Source organism: Erpetoichthys calabaricus, chromosome 9, assembly GCF_900747795.2.
Source record: "Erpetoichthys calabaricus chromosome 9, fErpCal1.3, whole genome shotgun sequence".
Classification (NCBI taxonomy): domain Eukaryota; kingdom Metazoa; phylum Chordata; class Cladistia; order Polypteriformes; family Polypteridae; genus Erpetoichthys; species Erpetoichthys calabaricus.
Genome location: NC_041402.2, coordinates 97,535,591 through 97,560,163, shown reverse-complemented (window position 1 = coordinate 97,560,163; position 24,573 = coordinate 97,535,591). Strand labels below are relative to the sequence as shown.

General features: G+C 37.3%; 1 protein-coding gene across 1 annotated transcript in view; it reads right to left on the bottom strand.

Moving 5' to 3' along the window:
• LOC114657990 (tumor necrosis factor receptor superfamily member 1B-like) overlaps positions 1-24,573 on the bottom strand; it is a 96,149-nt gene that overhangs the window by 43,978 nt on the left and 27,598 nt on the right. Inside the window, exon 4 of the mRNA XM_028810000.2 lies at positions 5,297-5,425. Coding sequence (XP_028665833.1) covers positions 5,297-5,425 — 129 coding nt within the window. The remainder of the gene's footprint in view (positions 1-5,296; positions 5,426-24,573) is intronic.

The following is a 24,573-nucleotide window of genomic DNA, read 5'->3' as shown; positions in this document are numbered from 1 at the left end:
GACCCTGGAGAGGTGGAGATATGCTCTTGAGAGGAATGGAATGAAGGTCAGTAGGAACAAGACAGAATACATGTGTGTAAATGAGAGGGAGGTCAGTGGAATGGTGAGGATGCAGGGAGTAGAGTTGGCAAAGGTGGATGAGTTTAAATACTCAGTATTTAAAGCAGTACAGAGTAATGGGGATTGTAGAAGAGAGGTAAAAAAGAGAGTGCAGGCAGAGTGGAATGGGTGGAGAAGAGTGTCAGGAGTGATTTGTGACAGACGGATATCAGCAAGAGTGAAAGGGAAGGTCTACAGGATGGTAGTGAGACCAGCTATGTTATATGGGAAGGAGACGGTGGCACGGACCAGAAAGCAGGAGACAGAGCTGGAGGTAGCAGAGTTAAAGATGCTAAGATTTGCATTGGGTGTGACTAGGATGGATAGAATTAGAAATTAGTACATTAGAAGGTCAGCTCAAGTTGGACGATTGGGAGACAAAGTCAGAAAGGCAAGATTGCATTGATTTGGACATGTGCAGAGGAGAGATGCTGAGTATATTGGGAGAAGGATGCTAAGGATAGAGCTGCTAGGCAAGAGAAAAAGAGGAAGGCCTAAGAGAAAGTTTATGGATGTGGTGAGAGAGGACATGAAGGTGATGGGTGTAACAGAACAAGATACAGAGGACAGGAAGATATGGAAGAAGAAGATCTACTGTGGCGGCCCCTAACGGGAGCAGCAGAAAGAAGAAGAAGAAAATTAATCTGTTTTTATGTTATTTATGTAGTATGAGCCAATAATGTACATTTTCTCACCTAGCATGGGTTTTGCCAAAAGTTGCCAGCAACTAATACAGTAATCCCTCCTCCATCGCGGAGGTTGCGTTCCAGAGCCACCCGCGAAATAAGAAAATCCGCGAAGTAGAAACCATATGTTTATTATATGGTTATTTTTATATTGTCATGCTTGGGTCACAGATTTGCGCAGAAACACAGGAGGTTGTAGAGAGACAGGAACGTTATTCAAACACTGCAAACAAACATTTGTCTCTTTTTCAAAAGTTTAAACTGTGCTCCATGACAAGACAGAGATGACAGTTCCGTCTCACAATTAAAAGAATGCAAACATATCTTCCTCTTCAAAGGAGTGCCCGTCAGGAGCATATAAAGTCACAGAGATAGAGAAAAGCAAACAAATCAATAGGGCTGTTTGGCTTTTAAGTATGCGAAGCACCGCGGCACAAAGCTGTTGAAGGCGGCAGCTCACATCCCCTCCGTCAGGAGCAGACAAAGAGAGAGAGAGAGAGATAGAGAGAGACAGAGTTTGTTTTTCAAGCAAAAATCAATACGTGCCCTTCGATCTTTTAAGTATGCGAAGCACCGTGCAGCATGTCGTTTCAGGAAGCAGCTGCACAAAAGATAGCAACGTGAAGATAATCTTTCAGCATTTTTAGACGAGTGTCCGTATCGTCTAGGTCTGCGAACAGCCCCCCTGCTCAATCCCCCTACGTCAGGATCAGAGAAAGTCAGCGCAAGAAAGACAGAGAAAAGTAAGTTGGGTAGCTTCTCAGCCATCTGCCAATAGCGTCCCTTGTATGAAATCAACTGGGCAAACCAACTGAGGAAGCATGTACCAGAAATTAAAAGACCTATTGTCCGCAGAAATCCGCGAACCAGCAAAAAATCCGCGATATATATTTAAATATGCTTACATATAAAATCCGCAATGGAGTGAAGCCGCGAAAGGCGAAGCACGATATAGCGAGGGATTACTGTATAATGTAAGTTTGTTTTCACATCACAAGATGACAATATTTTAGCACTTTACATGCACTTGGGTTATATTTTGAGCATATAGTTGGAAAACAAATGATTTGTAAAAATGAAAACTATCTTATTCCTATTACTGACTGATTGATTGATGTAGCTTCATCCATCCATCCATCCATCTTCTTCGCTCATCCGAGATCAGGTCGCGGGGGCAGCAGCTTGAGCAGAGATGCCCAGACTTCCTTCTCCCTGGCCACTTCTACTAGCTCTTCCGGGGGAATCCCGAGTTGTTCCCAGGCCAGCCGAGAGACATAGTCCCTCCAGCGTGTCCTGGGTCTTCCCCGGGGCCTCCTCCTGGTTAGACATGCCTGGAACACCTCACCAGGGAGGTGTCCAGGACGCGTAGCTTTAATAATAAACTATATACTCAACATTAGAAATTAAAGATGAACAGTAGATTCAAAATTGTGTTACGGCAGTATAAATCAGGACAGATTTTTACAGTGGAAATTATATTTCAGTGTTTTCTGAGATCTTACGAGGTTGTAAAAATATTTTATACAGTTAGGTCCATAAATATTTGGACAGAGACAACTTTTTTCTAATTTCGGTTCTGTACATTACCACAATGAATTTTAAATGAAACAACTCAGATGCAGTTGAAATGCAGACTTTCAGCTTTAATTCAGTGGGGTGAACAAAACGATTGTATAAAAATGTGAGGCAACTAAAGCATTTTTTTTAACACATTCCCTTCATTTCAAGTAATTGGACAATTGACTCAAAGGCTATTTCATGGGCAGGTGTGGGCAAATCTGTCATTATGTCATTATTAATTAAGCAGATAAAAGACCTGGAGTTGATTTGAGGTGTGGTGCTTGCATGTGGAAGATTTTGCTGTGAATAGACAACATGCAGTCAAAGGAGCTCTCCATGCAGGTGAAAGAAGCCATCCTTAAGCTGCGAAAACAGAAAAAACCCATCCGAAAAATTGCTACAACATTACGAGTGGCAAAATCTACAGTTTGGTACATCCTGAGAAAGAAAGCAAGCACTGGTGAACTCAGCAATGCAAAAAGACCTGGACGTCCACGGAAGACAACAGTGGTGGATGATCGCAGAATCATTTCCATGGTGAAGAGAAACCCCTTCACAACAGCCAACCAAGTGAACAACACTCTCCAGGGGGTAGGCGTATCGATGTCCAGGTCTACCATAAAGAGAAGACTGCATGAAAGTAAATACAGAGGGTGCATTGCAAAGTGTAAGCCACTCATAAGCCTCAAGAATAGAAAGGCTAGATTGGACTTTGCTAAAGAACATCTAAAAAAGCCAGCACAGTTCTGGAAAAACATTCTTTGGACAGATGAAACCAAGATCAACCTCTACCAGAATGATGGCAATAAAAAAGTATGGAGAAGGTGTGGAACAGCTCATTATCCAAAGCATACCACATCATCTGTAAAACATGGTGGAGGCAGTGTGATGGCTTGGGCGTGCATGGCTGCCAGTGGCACTGGGACACTAGTGTTTATTGATGATGTGACACAGGACAGAAGCAGCCGAATGAAATCTGAGGTGTTCAGAGACATACTGTCTGCTCAAATCCAGCTAAATGCAGTCAAACTGATTGGGCGGCGTTTCATGTACAGATGGACAATGACCCAAAACATACAGCAAAAGCAACCCAGGAGTTTATTAAAGCAAAGAAGTGGAAAATTCTTGAATGGCCAAGTCAGTCACCTGATCTTAACCCAATTGAGCATGCATTTCACTTGTTGAAGACTAAACTTTAGACAGAAAAACCCACAAACAAACAGCAACTGAAAGCCGCAGCAGTAAAGGCCTGGCAGAGCATTGAAAATGAGGAAACTCAGCATCTGGGGATGTCCATGAGTTCAAGACTTCAGGCTGTCATTGCCAGCAAAGGGTTTTCAACCAAGTATTAGAAATGAACATTTTATTTCCAGTTATTTAATTTGTCCAATTACTTTTGAGCCCCTGAAATGAAGGAATTGTGTTAAAAAATGCTTTAGTTGCCTCACATTTTTATGCAATCGTTTTGTTCACCCCACTGAATTAAAGCTGAAAGTCTGCACTTCAACTGCATCTGAGTTGTTTCATTTAAAATTCATTGTGGTAATGTACAGAACCAAAATTAGAAAAACGTTGTCTCTGTCCAAATATTTATGGACCTAACTGTAGCTGCAGGATACATGAAATGGTCTACCATGACTTTTTGAAAAATATTTATGAAAGGAAAAGAGCTATGGTACAGGCTTATTCCAGATTTGAAGGGAATAAATGGTGAAAAATGCAGAAAGAGTTTTATATTTTTGGCCTAAACAAATTAATATAAAGAGAATAGATATTGTAAGAAACAGAAGGAGCAGGGCAAATTTTGCACTTAAAATTTAATTAGCTTTATTGTGAACACAACATTTAGAAACCAATTATATTAGCAGGACTCTGTTTCTCCACATTTTCATTTATTTGACTGGGATTTACTTCTAGATAGAATCATCAGGAGACAGCATTGGAAGACAAATATGCAAGGGTTTCAGCATATTTATGACCATAACATAATATTAATAGGTATTAGTGCCATATTAAGGACCTCAGTTGATTGCAAGGAACACTGAATTGCAAAGTGCACAATTGCAATATATTTCAAGTCAAAACACAAAAAAATGTCATACAAATATGCATAAAGATTATTGCCCATGAAGAAATCAAAGTAAAAACAACTGACACAATGTGCAATGCTATTCTGCTGAACATAGAAAACAGCAAATAATCCCCAGTACAAAAGAAAACCTAATAAGATAAAACTAAGCTGAAGGTATAAAACATGTTTCTTGAATTTTTCTTATGTAAGCTTTACATATAGTACAGAGTTACTGCACATGAAATACACTTGCTAACTTGATTTCAAAACATTTTACAAGTCCAAGCTTCCACACACCTACACATACATCATTTCCCTTTCTTTTTTCATTCTTCTTAATCTCTGTGTCACTTTTAACTTTGCGACCCCCAGTCTGTCATACGTCGACATGACCTGTAGGAGTATTCAAAGCCTAAATAGGCAACATTCTAGATGATATACTGAACAGAGCCACTCAGGGAGTGCTAGAGTAAGGTGTTATGTTTGCAGTCAGCAAGGAGAAGGGAGATTTATTTGATAGTCCACTCCCCTTCACTTTTTTTATTTTGGGAAATTACTGTCAGACTGAGTTAATCAAAGTTTCTTAGCTGTGCATCTGACAGTGTGTCATAAACCACAAACCCCTGCCAGAAGCAACTTGTTTGCACTCACCTGATCTGTCAAAATTCATTCTCATCCAACTGCCTTTCTTTAAGAAGTGTTAATGTACCTCTGCGTTCACTTCTTCCAGGTATAGGTTTCAGGGTACATATGATTTTGTCAGTCTGTGTTGAATCTGTTTATGTGTATGTAATTTTTGGTTTACCCATATTAATTAGAATCATTATTTCCAGTTCTAGTTTTAGAGATATTTGTCTTTCAAGGAAATCTTATTCCTTACCTTGGATGACGATGGGAGTGCAGGTAAGGCAAGTAGAAGACATTAAATAGGTGCAAATATACCCCGGCTTGCAGCCGCATTCTCTCTGAGTCTGGTTCCTGCATGGCTGTACCTCGATTAGGTTATATTCTAGAAATAGAGAGAATAATTTCAATATAAGAAAAGACTAGACACTGGGCAGAAAGATCATGGGACAAAAACATTGATACAAAATAGTAAAGTGCCAACACATAGGCTGCATTTACTGTTCCTTATGCACACCTGGAACCAACACAAATACTGTAAAAAAGTGAAATACCAAATGATTTTTTCAACAGCATGTAATGAACTGCCAAAAAATAAGCACTATTTTTCTGTTAGAGGTTGCCCCAATAACTGGATAAAAAAAACAAAACATTTTATGCTTGGGATCCTTTCACATCCTTCACAGTGATTAAAACACAGTTAAGGAACATCTTGACTCATTCATGAGAAAAAGTAATTTGGACTGTCCCCACCAAGAAAAGTGGCTTGGCTATATTGTCCAATAAAACAATGGTCCTGGAGTGAAAAACAAGCTCTAAATATAGATGAACATGTCATTTCGATAATTAGCTAACCCTGCCGCTAGTTATCCACACAAGCACAGTTCATTGTTTCAGATCAAATTTGTTTAAATTTAAAAAGGACTTCATAACATGTGTATCAGCAGCTGGTCTTCAGTGAGACAGATGTAACACTGAAATGCAGCAAAAATCAAAAAGGTCAGTTTATTTTTCAGCAAAATCTCTAAGCTGGAACCTTATTCTTCAAAGAACAAAATCTGTGAGCAAAGCAGGGGAAAATGCAGCTAACATTGAGCAGTTTTTTTTTTCCTCTTAGCACATTCTGTCTTGCGTGCGGGAGAAACTGTTAGACTTTGTTTGCCAAACCACATGTGTTGTGCTGTTTGACAAATCAATGTCTTCTGATGTTAAAGACATATTAGAAAGCAGATTAAATGACAATGGTAAAGCACCAGCAGACATTTAAAGACGAATAAAGATAATGATTTCTTTTATAAATACTACAACAAATTAAAAACTCCAACTATCAAGTAGTTAAAATAGTTTAGATTGACTCAATATCAGTGCTATTGTAGCTTCTTTACTACTTCAGCACTAGGGTGTTGTACCATGTTAGCCATTATGAATGGCATTGAAATTTTAAAGTAATGCTCACTTATTTGTATTGTGTATTACAAAAAGAAGTGTTTGCAACATCAGTATTTTGTTTAGTATTTTTAATACACCCAGTATATTAGTACATTTGGCTTGAAGTTCACTGGGCTGGGATTTAAAAAGTTTTTACTGCTAACAACCCGCAACAATTAGAGGGAACTTTGCACGTTATTTTACATTTAATATGAAAAATGGGCTTCCTCAGCTTATTACATGCTACAGTCTCCACACTGATTGAATCAGATCAGGTAACCATCAGTCTGCTGTGAAGGTTTCACAAATGAAATGAACAGAAGCATTCTGATTATGAGAATGCAATACAAAACTGACATACAGAAATGAAAACCAAAAAGAAACAAATTGATTAAATACAAGAAGTGTTGCCATTAAAAAAACATGATAAATAAAATGAGGGGGACAGAAATAACAGGATGCTGGTAAAACAAAAAACATTTTGTATTTCCTTTGAAAAAAGGAAGAGTTAACCTTGCTTCTCAGAATACATTAGAATATTGAGGTGTGAATTCCAGCCTCACATTTTCAGACACACACTGAAGCAGCATATTTCAAAAATGTATTTAACTAGGGCGGCACGGTGGCGCAGTGGTAGCGCTGCTGCCTCGCAGTTCGGAGACCCGGGTTCGCTTCCCGGGTCCACTTTCGTGGAGTTTGCATGTTCTCCCCGTGTCTGCGTGGGTTTCCTCCGGGCGCTCCAGTTTCCGCCCACAGTCCAAAGACATGGTGGATTGGTGATTCTAAATTGGCCCTAGTGTGTGCTTGGTGTGTGGGTGTGTTTGTGTGTGTCCTGCTGTGGGTTGGCACCCTGCCCGGGATTGGTTACCTGCCTTGTGCCCTGTGTTGGCTGGGATTGGCTCCAGCAGACCCCCGTGACCCTGTGTTCGGATTCAGCGGGTTGGAAAATGGATGGATGGATGGATGTATTTAATTAGTGCCATTTTAACAGATAATGAAAAGTAAAGATGCAGGTGTATGATTGAATGTCCATTTTTTGTTGTTTTGAGAACTGCTCAATTGTGCCCCCTATCTTCCACACCTAACAGAATATAATACTTTAGTTCAAAATCTCCATAAAAGTAGATCCCCCGCTCTTCAAGGATAAAATGCCTATATATCTTTTGAGACTGGAACAGAAACAGATACCCAGCTGATGTATTAACAAAAGCATACTTGCCAGACAGAAACGTTTCATCTATAAAGTAATGTTTAACTAAAACCTGCGCTTCTTTTCAACTCCCACACCTACGTACAAAACAGCCTTCAACCCATATGTCATATGCTTTCTTAGGTCATGCTTCTCCTTGATTACAAAGTGCTGAACTACAAAACAAGCTGTAAGAGAAGTGACAAAAAAAAAAGAAACTACTGTGAATTAGGGGAAAACTAGATAAAGCTGCACATATTAATTCACCAACAGGCATACAGGAAAAGAACTTTCAAAATCTCTTGCTGCTCCTGTGCACTACCTTCTTTAATAAACAATACAGCATAACATTAATGAAACTCATCACTTATCATTAAACTGTATGAAATAAAATAAATATCAGATACTTATAAGTATCAATATAAGTCTATGTGCTAGTTGTGTGGTATAGCCAATTACAATCAATTTGTCCTCCACTTTAAACCCATCTGGGAGTACAACAAATACAGCTGTTAATTATTTATTGGGTTAGGAGTGATTACGATTGTGACACCAAGGCTGTCTGATAGGCATTCAATGATTTTTCTCCAAAATGAAGTTACTGTAATTTGGTGTACTTCCAAAATATTTGGCCCAATTAGGCTGGAGCTAGATTGCAACGTTTGCATGTTGGATATTGCTCTCAATACATTTTGGACAATTTTAAACAAGATAATTATGATCGATAAAAGATTTTAAGTTAAATGATTGCTTTGTGTATATTGAGCTAGACTACATTCTATGCATGACTGCCTTCCTCTCCTTTTCTGAGATATTAAGTGATAGATCCTTTCCCTACTGTACCTAGGACCTTTGCAAGGAAGTGATTTAAAAAAAATTTAATATATTATTGAGACTGATCAGTATTTCTTCTGGAATACAAATGGGTGGGTTCCTTTTAGAAAGTGTCATATTTGAAAGTAGTGGAAAAATTGTGTTGATGGGATGCTAAATTTGAATTGTAATTGTTCATAAAATGCAAAGACCTTATCTATATACAATTCTCTGTGTTTTAATCCCGGATGTTTTCCAAACATTAAATACTGTGTAGGCTTGAGAGGGTAGAAAAAGGTGATTATCATGGAGAGGTGCAATAGATAAAAGCTTCTCTGCCTTGAAGTGCTTCCTGCATTGGTTCCATATTCTGAGTGATTGATGGACAAGTGGATTATTGGTATACTGAAGATAATTTGTATTTACTGGGGCACAAAGCAGGATATATAAAGAAGTACAGCAAGATTTTATTTTATTTTATTACCAGGCTTGTGTATATTCATCAATTTGTGTCAATTCCCAGGTCTTATTAGCTTGTATATTTGCCACTCAGTAATAAAGTTAAGTAGTGCCATGCCACTTTCTATTTTAGGTCTTTGTAGCGTTGCCTTTTGAATGTGTGACTGTCTCGATTTATTACCTATTGTAGTGAAGCACAATGCTTGCTGCAGTGGACTGAGTTACCTTATAAATTGCAGAATGAAAATGGACCTCAGTTTGTGTTAATTTTTTTCATGATAAATATTGTGTTTGGACTCAGCTGGTACATTAGGTGCTGAGGCTATATTACAATTATTTTCTTCTTGGGAAGTTGGATGGAAATGTATCCCCTGTGAAGACTGAAGCAGGGGAACCTGAAAAAGGTAAAATTTTATAATAAATAGCAGATGGAGGCATGTCTTCAGTATACTCTGAAAAAACAAGTACTTCTCACTTTATACAAAAGAAACACATCAATACAATGTAATCTACAATATTAACTTGCTTAGACTCCCTAATATACACCTTTCACTTTGTGAAAGAATCCACTGCACATGATTGGTCATTCTGACAATGAATCTGCCAACTTCTTCTAGGTAGAAGAAGTATAAAGCACAATGCTAATGAGATCCAGTTAATGTAAATTGTACATTTGTTCTCTTCGTTTGTGGCACATGGTCTAGGTCTCTATTTCAGTAATTTACCAGCTTCCTCTCACAGTTTTCTTTTTGTTCCATTTGACATCTTGTTTAGTTTTAGGTACTGCGCTGGTGACTCACATTCACGTTTAAAGATTATTATCATGATGCCTATTTAGTCTTCCGGTCTTTATCATATAGTAATTTGCTTATTTAAATAATAAAATCAAAACACCTAATGGAGGATTTGTGTCTGATTGCTTATGTAAGTCCATCTATTCATTTTCTATAAAAACCTTGTCTGGTAATAAATGCAGATCCTAACCTAAATTAACAAATACAAAGAGGCAATCAGACCTAGGTGGAAAAAACGAGGCCCTCATAAAAGTCTTTTCAAGTAAATAAGACATTTAAGCATGCCACTCAACTATCAATCCATTAATTTTCAGAACATGCCTTTCTTTTATAAACTACCAGGGAACTATACCTTAGCAAGGCAGAATTAGGCACATATTGTACAGGACCCAAACCTGCCAACCAGGCCTCATTGACACACACAAACAATAATAACAATATTTGGCCAGTTTAGAGTAACAATTAAGTCTAGCATCTTTCACACATGTTCACTTGGAGGACACCCACTAGGCTCAGATAAGGTAAACAAATCCACCACAGGATGACAGGGGGCGCTGTCACTAACAACCTCTTTATTTTAATCTGCAACTTCAAAGGGCAAGTCACAGAGGATCTCTGACCATGCCTCCAGTCCAAAATGAAGACCCCACCCAATCTGGGGCACTTCCTATGTATTCACACAACGGCTAGTAATGGACGTTTACTTAGGTGTCCAACTCAAACCAGGAAGAAGCTTTGCAAGTCTGTAGTTGTTAAAGAGAATAAGAAATATTGATAGCTGCCACTTTTGTTAGTTTTTGCCTGATTTAATTTGTTATATTAAATGGCGCTGCCAAGCTGGTACCAGAACCTTTGAACCCTTGTTCAAAATGTCCCAGAAGTCAGATGAACATTTCACTTTAAGAACAATTTAGACAATGCTAACCTTGAAGCACAACTTGCACAACTCATATCTGTGTTTAGCATAAATACAGAACAGCTGTTTCTATATACAAATGACATCACATCAGCTTGAAAATGTATGCACCCTTATCAACTTTTTAAAAGTCATGTACTTATTTTAAAATATATACTAAAATGAAACCATGACCCTCACCACAAGAAGTGGTTTCAGATGAAGAGATGGGATGAGATATTAAAATTATATGTTTACTATCATGATGTCTAGTTTAGTTATATAAACTGCATGATAAAGGATGAATATATATCTGCATATCAGAAATAGCGGAGTCATGGTGGAAGAGAAGACAGAGGTATGACCACTGGGGATACAGTATAAAAACAGGACTCTGAAGAAAAGTGATTTGTGACAGCTTCATCTGATTTTAGTGTTATAAATTAAAACCAGAGTGATACCTAAAAGATAAGAGTACATTTGGCCTCACTTCTTAGAAGCTGATATTTATTAACTTGAATAAAGATGACACAAATTTGAAAACTCATTTAGGCAAAAGTGACATATCTTTTAGTCTCATTTCTTTGACATACATACATCTTAAGTGTCCACTATTGATGTGCCTGCTAAATTTGCTGGATTAGCTGGAATAAGATAGCCACAAAATCTTTCAGTTTGGGAGAAAGAGGTTTGGTAACAGCTTGAATGATGGGAAGAGAGTCCAGACTAGACTCAGAGAAGTGCAGGATAAATGTTAAAAGCATGATAGTAAATATACTGTTACGATAACGGGCAGGGGGCACCCAATGTCTTAGTCCTGAGTGCCAGAACTGTATAGTAATTTGTTTCCTCCTTATTTATTTATACTATATCTGTTTCTAATAAATATTTCTGGCTTCCCTAGGGTTATTTGGATTTAGGGATCAACCAAGAACAGTCCTTGCTGTTAACAACTATAAATGTAAATGAGACTCAAAGGTATTTCACATCAATCAAGGATAATGAAGGAGTTGAGTGAATCTTTAATTTGTCATTTTGTTTCAATGACTTTGAATCAGTATACATCACTGAATGGTATGATTCAGAGATCTCCAAGAATCAAGGTAGCATATCATAAGTAGTAGAAAGATATTTAATAGAACATGCATCTAAGGAGGCTTCCCAATATGTTGTACTGAAGATGACATAAATGCAAAAGCTGAATATTTGGTCCATACAGTGTCATGGACAGATCTCCTAACCATACAGAAAATTAAGATCATGAACAAAGAGTAGGGAAATACATTAAACACTAAACATGTGAACAACTATCATATGAATGGTGAAAAGAAAAATGGGAAAATCCAAAAATGACTACACTTGTCTTAGAATCTGTGAGCTCTGTCAGATTCATATTCTCTTTTCTTCCATATAAGCAAACTTGGTGGCATAGACAGAGAAGGTGGGATATTGATGATGTTGCAAATTCTTTATAATTTCCATTTTCATCTATCAAAATGATGTGCTGTCAATCAACATTTCCATCTTTGAGAAAATATAAAGATTTCTTCTGTCCAACTTATTTTGGTGAATGCTTTACTATATCTTTTACCATTTGTTCAGTGTGCTGAGCAGCTCAGAGAATCTTACTTACAAAAAAAAAAAGAGTGGGCACTACCCTTAGACTAAATTATCTCTTTGTTGGAATTTGCTTCCAGAATAAGATTATCTAAATGCTCTGGAGTGCAGATTAAGTTGATCATCGCATGGACTACAATTAATCTCCATTTGTGCACACTTACCCATTTAGACATAAAATTGAGATGAGTAGAAAACAGTACAGTATTTTGCTGTGGTAGCTAATAAAGAGTTGATGCAAGCCCAGTTTCAGAATCAACTTCTATAAACTGGGCTTCATTGCCCAAGAGATGAATCTGCACAAATGTGCTGTGACTTCCTGACACTTTCATAATGAATTGCATTATAATATATCAGAGTTTTATACATTGGCTGAAATCTTTCTTTTGCTTAAAAATATTGCCTTATGTTGATTTATATGAGCAGATTCTCAATACTGCAGTTGGATAAAATGGCTGTGAAGCCCTACAGAGAAGTATAGCTTCAGTGCCTGAGACACAAGGCAGTTTAAAGAAACAGACAAATGGACCCTATTTATCTAATTAATATAAACTATAGTGGCATCAGTTTGGTGGTGTAAAACAAGGAGCCTGAATCATTGGACTGTGGTATTTACTCAATTTTAAATGAAGCCTATCACCTGAGGTTATGGTGATAGTATCTATTCATCCATTATCCAACCCGCTATATCCCAACTGCAGGGTCACGGGGGTCTGTTGGAGCCAATCTCAGCCAACACTGGGTGCAAGGCAAGAAACAAACCCCGGGCAGGGTGCCAGCCCACCGCAGGTTGATAGTATATTATATGCCATTTTGTTGCCTGCTTCATAAAACACAGTGTCAGTGCCATACAACAAAATACAATGAATGGAAAAATCTTTATCTAAAAGATGAAAAATGAAACTGTTTTTGAAAGAGAAACTGATTGGTATGTGTGATTCAGAAAGCATTAATCATTTGAGAGTGCAATGAACCAGAAATCTACTTATTGGTGGATGAGTCGGTGTTGTGATAAAAGAATATTGTTTTCCCAGAATGATACTGAAGAATGTTAGCCATGATAAGTTATTGTGAGTTACAGTGTTTCATTAGAAGAAGCAAGCTTGGTAAACATTTACCATCATAATGTTTAGAATTAGTGTGATGGTGCCAGTTATTAGTGACATTATGTTGTATCTTTGGTTTTAAGTCTTATGGCTTGAGTAACAAATCATTACACTGTGGCTCCAAGTAACTCTTTACAAACTGATCCAAGGAAGAACTAGTTTTAAAATACACACGTACAACATGTTCCACTAACTTTGTTGTTAATTTTGCCCACTTTATTCACACCTAAAAGAATTGCTTAAACAAGCAGGTGGGTCTCCTTTATTCGCAAACATATGACCAATATGGCCTACTAAACTTCTCAGCAGAGAATTTACACCTGGTGTCAATTTCTGAATTCTCAAAGACTACAAATCTGCTAGAATATGTATACTTCATGTACATTTCTCTAATAAACCCAGATTTAAAGATTCTGACCAAAGCTGTTGTAACCAAAACGTGAATCAGAAACAGTCAAAATTACAGAGTCAAAGATCAGTAACTAGGGAAACTTTTAAGCAGAAAGTCACTAATGAAAGGCAGTTTCTATCTACAAAGCTTGATAAACAAATGGATGCTAGAGCTGATCTGTTAACCTGCTGCATTAACAACTTTACAAGTCACAACCTCTAAAGCCATGCCCCTGGTAATCAGGAGTTATATCCTAATGATGGTATTCACAAAATGGCCATGGCCAAGAGAAAACAAATTGGTGTCAATAACGGCGCAAAATAACAAAAAAATTAACAGATCTTAATGATGGAACTCACAAAATGGGTGAATACTAGAGAAAACAAAATGACTTTGACAATGGCACAAATAATTTTCAACACTACAAATACTGAAATCAAAAACTAAATCAAAATTCCATGTGGTAAAAAGCACTATGGATATGAAAGATCCTTGCAAAATATTCCAAAACCTTGTAAAAAAGTAATAGTAAAATCACTTAATAACATAGCTCCCTGCCCACCCATCCCCCCCACACCCCTTTTGAATGCATCAGTTCAGTTTAGTGGGATGATGGGCATGAAAATGTGACAACAAGGGAAAAGCATGAAGATCATCAGGATTACTACATAGAGAATTTCTAGCTAATAAAATAGATAAGATTTTGAAAAGTGTTAAATTAGCTTAGATCTTTAAGACCATAACATTTCCAATGAACAAGATATCCTATGTACAAGCCAGTCACCTAGAATTTCGAATTGATTGGACCTCAAACTCCTTAGATCTGTCAAGAAACACAGCAAGAGGAGATGTGCAAACGGCTTTACTTGAGAAACATGAAACATTAAATGAATCTTGAAATGCACTGGCAATGCCAAACTATAGAATATAGGACCAACCTATCAACTAATTACAAATGGTCGTGTAAAACAGTGGTTCCCAAAGTGGGGGTCGCGACCCTCTGGGGGGTCGTGAGACATTGGGGGGGGGGGGTCGCGAGATGATTTCCAAGAAATCAAATACTTTTTTAAAACTTTTTAGAAATTAATTAATTTAATTTTTTAGAAATAACATTTTATCCATAACTAACAAAAGATAAAAACTAGTAGTTAATAGTTACATTTAAAAAAAACATGCAAATTAAAAAGCCATCAGACTGTCTTGGAGCGAGTGCGTCGGTGTGTGTACAGACGGTGCTGGAGCGATGCTGGGGAAAAAGAAAGGTCTTAAAGCAAGAGTCTTACAAGTGGTGCCTCACGTAAAATTCACGCATTGTATTATACACAGAGAAGCTCTTGCGAGCAAAACACTTGACCCAGAACTTAAACGTGTTCTTGAGACTTCGATAAAAATGGTCAACAATATAAAAGCGCATCCACTCAATATCAGACTGTTTGCCACTCTCTGTAACGAACTGCGATCAGAGCATGAGTGCTTGCTTTTCCATATAGAAGTCAGGTGGCTTTCACGAGGGAATGTGCTCTGCCGCCTGTTTGAGCTGCGGGACGAAGTGCGCTTATTTCTGATGGAGCATGGGTCCCAGCTCGCTGATCACCTCACTGATCCTGACTGGTTAACAAGGCTAGCGTACTTGGCTTGCATATTTGAAAAACTGAAAGGACTTAATATGTCATTTCACGGTGAGAACACACACATAATTTCGCTAAATGATAAAATCCACGCATTCAAGAGAAAACTTGAGCTCTGGACTGAGCGAGTTGAAATAGGAAGGATTGATATGTTTTCTGAGCTGGATGAAAAAAGTTATATGGTTGTTAGAGCGTTATGTTCTTTTTTGTTATCATGCTCTTGTTTGGATAAGATATTTTGTTGAAATTAAACAAATGAGTAAATTACTATTAAAAAAAATTATATGGTTGTTAGACCATTGTGTTCTTTCGTGTTGTCATTCTCGTGTTTGGATAGGCCTATTGGCGCATGTGCACCGTTGCACGCAACATTTGTATATTTTAACCACTTCCGAGGATAGTGGGGGTCACGAGTCACTGGCACGGTTATTTTGGGGGTCGTGAGTTGAAAAGTTTGGGAACCCCTGGTATAAAACATGGTAGCAGTTTATGGGACAGAACCCTTTGATGGATATTTCGCACAGTGCACTGAACTCTCTGCCTGATTTTAAAATATTGGTGCAGATGATTTGTAAAGTACTTAGAAAGAAGCCCCACCTTCTTCTTTTTCTTCCATAACAGCTGCCATGATGAACAAAGGCAGTCAACTAAACTAGGCCCTGACAAAGTTGTATAGGGAGAGTCCAATAATCTAAGCTTAAATCCATAGACGCACACAAAAGACAACATTTTCAATGCTGAATTGTACAAACTATTTCTATTGAATTCAGCTAATGGTAAGAGGTCTGCCCAATTTTCCAGACTGAAATTGGCTATAAGCCTGAGAAATTTCTCGAGGTCTCTTTTGACACATTTATTATGACCATTTGGTGGCAACCCAAAGTAAAAATGAACTGAATATCCATGTCATTGGCAAAAGAATTTTCAGAACCAGAAAAAAGTCTGACATGATAGAGGATGGAAAACCAGATGTCTGACCATATCAATTAAAAATATGTCTGCCAAATCTTTAGCAGTAGAGGAACCTTTTAATGGTATGAAGTGTGCTTATTTGGAACATCTATTCATAACAACAAGTATGGCAGTGAACCATTTCAAAGGAAGTAATTCAGTAATAAAATTTATGGAGATGAAGCAGAACCAGAATAGGTTGGAGGAAAACCTATGGGCACACATTGCACAGGTTTAGCTCTGCAACTGAGGTAATTTCTTGTGTCTCTTTTTGTATTTTCCCACCAAAAAGTATTGATGGAGAATGGCCATTGTTTGGGCAGCCCGATGAAGATCAAACATTTATGAGGGATAGGTCCATTCAAAGACTTCCTTAACTCAGAAGGAACAAATAGACTTTTTGCAGGAATAGTATCAGGTTTAGGTGCCTCATTCTGAGCAGTGCTGACCTGGCTCAGTAACCCTTCTGTAGAGAGTACTACCATAATAGACCAAAAGCGACAATGTGTTCGTTGAGAGAATGGGTTCAGTGTTTGAAGAAACCTCATCTGGTTCATATAAATAAGACAGGACATCAGCTTTCCCATTCTTATTTCCAGATTTGAAAGAAATTGTGAAATCAAAGTGACTGAAGAATAAATCTCTTCTATCCTGATGAGTGTAAATACATTTGTTTTTAAGTACATGAGGTTCTTATGATCTGTAAGTACAATAAACAGAAATTTAGCACCTTCAAGTCAATGTCTTCATTCTTCTAAAACTAATTTAATAGCCTACAATTCTCTATGTAGTAATCTTTTATTTGGAAATTTTTGTGACAAGACTGCACTCACATCAATACTGGATGTGTCTGCTTCCAAAATAAAGTGAAGACCAAGAAGGATGCAGTATTAGAGCCGAAGTAAACAAAACGTTGGAGATGATCAAAAGATAGTTTAACCATAGTGGTCCAGACAAATTTCTTATTAACCTTTTCTACTATAGACATAATAGGAGAAATAACTGTACTAAAGTTCTTTATGAACCAATCACCAATAATAATTTGCACGCCTGACAAACTTGTAACTTTGCTTTATATTTCAAGTGTACTTCAATCAACAATAGCCTGTTTGATTGATCCATCGCCAAACCTTTTTTTGGAATTTCACACTCCTAAAATGCATCTTTGTCTTGAAGTTCACATTTCTCTAATTTCACAAACAAGTGATCATCTCCAAAACATCGCAGAACTTCTTTAACATATGAAATGAGTCTCAAGGTCTTTGGAAAATATAACAATACTATGTATATAAGAACATACATTTCTAATACATCACAAAATATATCATTTAAAAATGATTGAAAGACTGCACTTTACTTAAGCTATAGAGCATTACCCTATGTTCATAATGCCCATTAGCAGTGTTGACACCTGTTTTCCACTCATCTTTGATTCACATTAAATTGTATCCACTGTATAAATCCAACTTTGTAAATATAGCAGAGACAGTAGCTAGATTCAATAATGAGGAGATGATGACAAATTATTCTTCTTGGTTATTCAATTCGATTTATTTATGGCAATTGAAGTGTGAAATCCTCCATCTTTCTTCTGAACAAAAAAAAAGAGATAAAGTATATATCTTTCCTTTTGGAAATGGGAAATTCAGCCATATTTCAATGGGGTAATAGTATTTTCTATGTGGATATAATTCCAAAGATTTACTTTTATCAAATAATATACATCCTGTTAATCATATTATTTCAATGGTAAATACTATAACAGTATTGCATCAAAAAGTGGGAGGTACAAACTGCTCAAACAATTATTATTACAAAAAGAACTCTGTCATACAATGTATTTTGATTGATAATCATTGACTGGATTATGCTCTTGTAACCAAGGCATAATTAGTATAAGATGAGAAACAGGTGAATAAATGATTAAAGAGGTTATTGATTCTTGGTAAAGAAGCTGAAACTGCAGCATAATGGTAATAACTTCCAATAAGGCCATACCAATTGGTTCAGCATCAAGAGATACTACTCTTGGTTTAATTTTCAGTTCAACTTAAGGAAGATTTTATGTCTGCAACAGAGAGGTACTTCTGAGTACTGCAGCCCCTGAGTCAACTAATGCCATTATTTCAATGCCCTGGATTACTGCAGGTATTTGTACTAACCCTTTAAAGAAAGTTTTGTTACCTATTGTCATATTACCATTACTAGCAAAAGGTGACTGCACCAAACTGCCATAATGCTTACAGCATACACATAATTTTTCCATGTTATTTACAAGTCTACTACTGTATTCGGTTTTCACATTTATTTGCTTCAGATCTATTGCCAAACCCACAATATCATCAAAAACCCCAAAATACATGCCAGAGGTAAGTTTTGACATGATTTCCTTTTGAGCTTGTTGATACAAATTTAATAAATCAAATCCAAGGAACAAACATTCCATCTCGTGGTCCCATACTTTATAGTTCATGCTCTGGTTCTGCAAGAGGAGGAGAGCTAGCAGTTTTAGAAAGGTAGTAGTAGATTAGTAGATTAATAATAGTTGGAAAAAAACAAAACCACATCGTGACTATGAAGAAAAAGATTCTGTTTTCATAATCAAAATATGAATCAAAAATTGTAGTCAAAATTTCTGAGCCATAGATCAGTAACCAGGAAAACTTTTAAACAGAGAGTCGCTTACAAAAGGTAGTTTATATCTGCAAAACTCAGATAGGAAATGCATGCCAAAGCTGATCTGTTAACCTGCTGCATTAACTACTTCACAAGTCACATCCTCTAAGGCCACACCCATGGTAATCAGGAGTTACATCCTAATGATGGTATTCACAAAATTGCCATGTCCAAGGGAAAATAAAGTGGTGTCAATGACAGCGCAAAATAACAAAAACAGGTCTGGCAGAACCAAAGCCACAATAGAATCACTAGACAAATTTCTAAGAGGCAACATCTCAACATCTCTCAAGCACAGCTGGAGATATGGATACAGCTGTGCAGTATCCATATCTCCAGCTGTTTACTTGTTTTATGCTTTAATTTTAGAGAACATTGAGACTGGCAGTGCTTTCTGGCTCAGGCAAGCCTCTTTAACTTATTTTGAAATTTTAGTAATGGCATTCTTCCTGCCACTAGACCTGTCAAACCTGCTGCTTAATGTCTTCTCTTCACAGCTAAAAGTTATACTTCCTTACTTCAACTATTGTCCTCTGAGGTGCAGAGTCCCAAAAACTTGTGTTTGATTTGGTTGTCGCTTTTGGTCTACCAGACCTTCTCCTATCAGAATTTCCTTCAGTTTCCAAGTTCCTTATATTGTCCAAATAATGCTTCAGAGGGTATAGCAACACAGTTTGTTCCAAGATTGCTTTTATACAGACAGATGCTTTGTAAGTAATCAACAAAAGTTTGGACACCTGTAGGAACTGTTTGCATCAATTTTCAAGGCTTAATTAACTTCCACTACCACAGAAAAGCTGTAATGTTTTTAACCCTTTACTTATTCCCTGAAAAAGGCCTTTTTGTGTAGCTATGAAAAGTACATTATTTTTCAAATTTTGGTCACCTAAACTTTATTTTTAACCTCTGGTAGTTTACCGATTGCCTTTGTACAATTTCAGGTTATTCAACAGACTTGAGCTGCTTAAATAAAAACTGTATTTAATTTTTGTCCACATGGAATTAGGATAGCCCGTCTTTTCCTTAACCTAATGGTGCACTCATGATGTGGTTAGAACTGATGAACATCCTGCACTGAAAAAGCAGAAACTACCTTTCCAGAGAGGAGAGGAAGGGATAAAAAAAGAAAAATGGAAAAACTGGAAAAGGGGTGTTGTCAAACATTTGGCAGATAGTATGCATTTATTGTCTTGGAAGAGCTCTTCAAAATTTCAGGGTTCAACATTCATTTGAAGAAAGATATATATTTCCTGTGAATAGCCTAGACCGTTACCTTAAGTTTAAGTTATTTTCTCAAAGCAGTTAACAACTACACAATGATTTAAAGATTTATTAGAATATAAAACTTTAGCTTGGAGGAATGGGCTAGTTAGTTAGTTCTAACTGCTGATGTTTTCCTCTCACACCATTTATGACAAAAAAACATTGTTAAAATGAATATTCTCTCAAAATGAATATTCTCTCAAAATAGATATGTTTTAATTAAATAAATAGACCCAACTGTAGCTTCATTCAGTTGGAATACAAAGAGATCATGGATAGAAAAAAAACCTAATGAGCAAAATTGCTACCTAACCTTCTGTCTTACTTCTACTTTGCAAATATGTGTGTTATGAGGAAATAGAAAGAATAAGAAAGACAAAGCTAATTTGTACCAACTTGGTAGCCAAGAAAAATAACTCCTGCAATAATTCCTCATTGCATATTTTGACCTGTACCCAGTTAACATTAAAAACCATCAAACCTAACAGACATGTGGTGATCCACCACTGACTTGTTATAACAATGCAGGAGACACTTTAGGCTTTGATGTTACTAGGCATACTGGTCATGTGTTTCCATATCCTTAGATATGGATTTTTTAACATATGGAATATGCTCGGGACCCTTAAAGATTCTAAACTATATTTGATTTGAACGAATTTGCCTTAAATTAAATCTTTCATTAAACTGTATCTTTTGCAACATATAACTTCAATTTAGTTATAGAAATTAACATTTCTGTGATTCTAATGTGCAAGACAATACATTGAGAAAAATGCCGTCTTATTAAAGCTAATTTAGAGATCTTAGTAATCTGAAATTAGATAAGGACGAAAAGATTTTGAGATAAGACAGGAGTTTCAAGATAATATAGTAACATTCACTAATCTTGAACTCAAAAGTGTGTTAATTAATACATGCCAATGAGAATTTCAATGCACTGTGTTTGTGTGACAATACTGATCCTATAAACCTATAAAGACATATGTAGTATCCCCACACTTTACCAATGCCTTCAAAAGAGTCTAGGTAATATTATACAGGAACAAGGAACAAAAGTTATGAATCATTATTTCAGAACACCGTAGAAGGTCAGCTTTGGGTGCAATCTTCTCTTCCTCAATTTGTGATGTTGTCTAGTCAAGCTCAGAATTGAACATGGCTTCCATCTTTCTTGACTTGGACTATCTAACACTGTGTGAGTGATATTGTCTGAGTCACATGTTTTGGGAATATCCTCTTCCCAGACCTTATTAAAGTAAAGTCTTTGCTTATTTTTTGGACATGAAGCTATTGACAATCCTACTCTTCTAACAACTCTGTCTTGATTAATACCCAATGAGATATCACTGCTTATTGAATAATCTATTGGGGTAACTTATATTATACTGCTAACAAGTCATTTTATTTTGCTTAACTTAAACAACCCTAATGCATCTATTATAATACTTACAGTAATAGCAAATAAAAAAAATGTCACCTTACGAGGAATAGTTCAAAGGTTCTTTAGAATCTGGCTAATATTGACCAATGTTGCTTTCAATTAATTTTTATTTTATTAATTTTTACTGTAATCATTCCATACAAATAGATCAATTTATAACCCAACAAAATTGAAGACAAATCAAACTTCCATCTTAAAATGCTTTCTAATTTGGTTCCATATTCTGAGTGAGTAAAGCACAATTGGGTTATTAGTATATTTGCGACGACTTACATTTATTGGAGAGCAGAGCAGGGAGTATAAAGAAGTACTACAGGATTTTACTTCTATTGCGGACCAAGCCTGTGTATTTTCATTTATTTGTGTCCAGGTTTTTATGGCTTGTATGTTTGCTGCCCAGTAATAAAACTGAAAATTAGGTAAAGCCATGCCACCCTCCGCCTGAGGTCTTTGTAGGGTCGCTCTTCGGATACATGGCTGTTTTGAGTTCCAAATGAATGAGGTTATTGTTGAATCTAACTGTTTAAAAAACGATTTATTAATATATATTGGAATGTTTTGAAATAAAAAGAGAAGTTTAGGAAGGATTTTGATCTTAACAATGTTAATTCTTCCGGCTAGAGTGAGATGAAGGGTTGACCATCTATGCAAGTCTTGCTTAATTTTTTCCATACAGACGGCAAAATTTTGTTGATAAAGAGCTTTATGTTTACTTGTGATATTTACCCCTAGGTATTTAAACTGATCTGCTATGGTAAAAGGTATGGTGTCTAATCTAATATTATATGCTTGTGAATTCACTGGAAAGAGTATACTTTTATTCAGATTAATTCTAAGACCAGATATCTTTTGAAATTCTGTTAGTGCTGTTAAAACAGCAGGGACAGTGTTTTCTGGGTCTGATATATATCTATACTAATAAAAGGCAAAGCCCTCACTGACTGACTCACTGACTGACTGACTGACTGACTGACTGACTCACTCACTCACTCATCACTAATTCTCCAACTTCCCGTGTAGGTAGAAGGCTGAAATTTGGGAGGCTCGTTCCTTACAGCTTACTTACAAAAATTAGGCAGGTTTCATTTCGAAATTCTACGCGTAATGGTCATAACTGGAACCTGTTTTTTGTCCATATACTCTAATGGAGGAGGCGGAGTCACGTATCGCGTCATCATGCCTCCTACATAATCACGTGAACTAAAAACAAGGAAGAGATTTACAGCACGAGTCAAACGCGGGAACGAAGGTAAATGACGTTAATTTTTGAGTGTCTTTTAATACTGTGTAAGTATACATATTAACACATGTGCAATTAAACGTGTGCATTTACGGGGTGATTTCTCAGGCTTAAAAGCTCGCCTTTTATCAAACACGGGAACAAAGGTAAATAACGTTAATTGTTGGGTGTCTTTTAATACTGTGTAAGTATACATATTAACACATGTGCAATTAAACGTGTGCATTTACGGGGTGATTTCTCAGGCTTAAAAGCTCGCCTTTTATTAAAGAGGTAAATGCAAACTGTTTTCATTCTGAAGGGCACAAACCACGTTAGATTTCATGCTCAAGAGTAAACTCAGCACACAGCTTGGTCATATTACAACTGTTTCATTTTCCTCAGTTTAAAAAGGTTTACTTTTCTTCTTAATAAAATTTTTAAAGCAGTACTTCGCCGCTGCGAAGCGTGGGTATTTTGATATATATCAAAATATATCGCGTCATCACGCCTCCCACGTAAGCACGTGAACTGACCCGCTGCCGTATGCAATGCCATATTCGCAAGATACAAGTTTAATGAGAAGACACGAGGTATGGACATCGCAACATCACACAAGAGAGCGGATCACGTGAAGTGACTGAACGCAGCAGGAGTGATCACTTCGATGAATCAAACCTGTTCAAAAAACAAATAACACAATTGATAAGGTACGAACAGAATATGAAACCGATTGTGGATTTGCGTACAGCCACTGAAACTTTGTGACGGCACGAGACTTCAGGTCACGTGTCTGCAAAACAACCTCATTGAGGCAACTATTTTTACTGCCGGTGGCTCAGGGGAGAGAGTTTTTATTCCTCGCATCCCCATTATACACTCTGATCTCCCATTTCAATTCAAACGTCTACAATTTCCACTAAGGCTCTGCTTCGCAATGACAATTAATAAGTCTCCGGGACAGACCCTACAAAAGGTTGGCATTGATTTGAGGCAGGACTGCTTTTCACATGGCCAACTGTACGTTGCATGCTCAACAGTAAGCTACCACACAGCTTGGTCATATTACAAGCAGAGGGGCGAACTGACAACGTGCTATACAAAGAGATCCTTAACAAATAATTATTGATACATTTTCCCTCGGTTTAAAAAAGGTTTACTTTTCTTCTTAATAAAAATTTTAAAGCAGTACTTCTCTGCTGCGAAGCGCGGGTATTTTGATATATATATGTAGATATCCATCCATCCATCCATTCTCTCCCGCTTATCCGAGGTCGGGTCGCGGGGGCAGCAGCTTGAGCAGAGATGCCCAGACTTCCCTCTCCCCGGCCACTTCTTCTAGCTCTTCCGGGAGAATCCCAAGGTGTTCCCAGGCCAGTCGAGAGACATAGTCCCTCCAGCGTGTCCTGGGTCTTCCCCGGGGCCTCCTCCCGGTTAGACGTGCCCGGAACACCTCACCAGGGAGGCGTCCAGGAGGCATCCTGATCAGATGCCCGAGCCACCTCATCTGACTCCTCTCGATGCGGAGGAGCAGTGGCTCTACTCTGAGCCCCTCCCGGATGACTGAGCTTCTCACCCTATCTTTAAGGGAGAGCCCAGACACCCTGCGGAGGAAACTCATTTCAGCCGCTTGTATTCGCGATCTCGTTCTTTCGGTCAC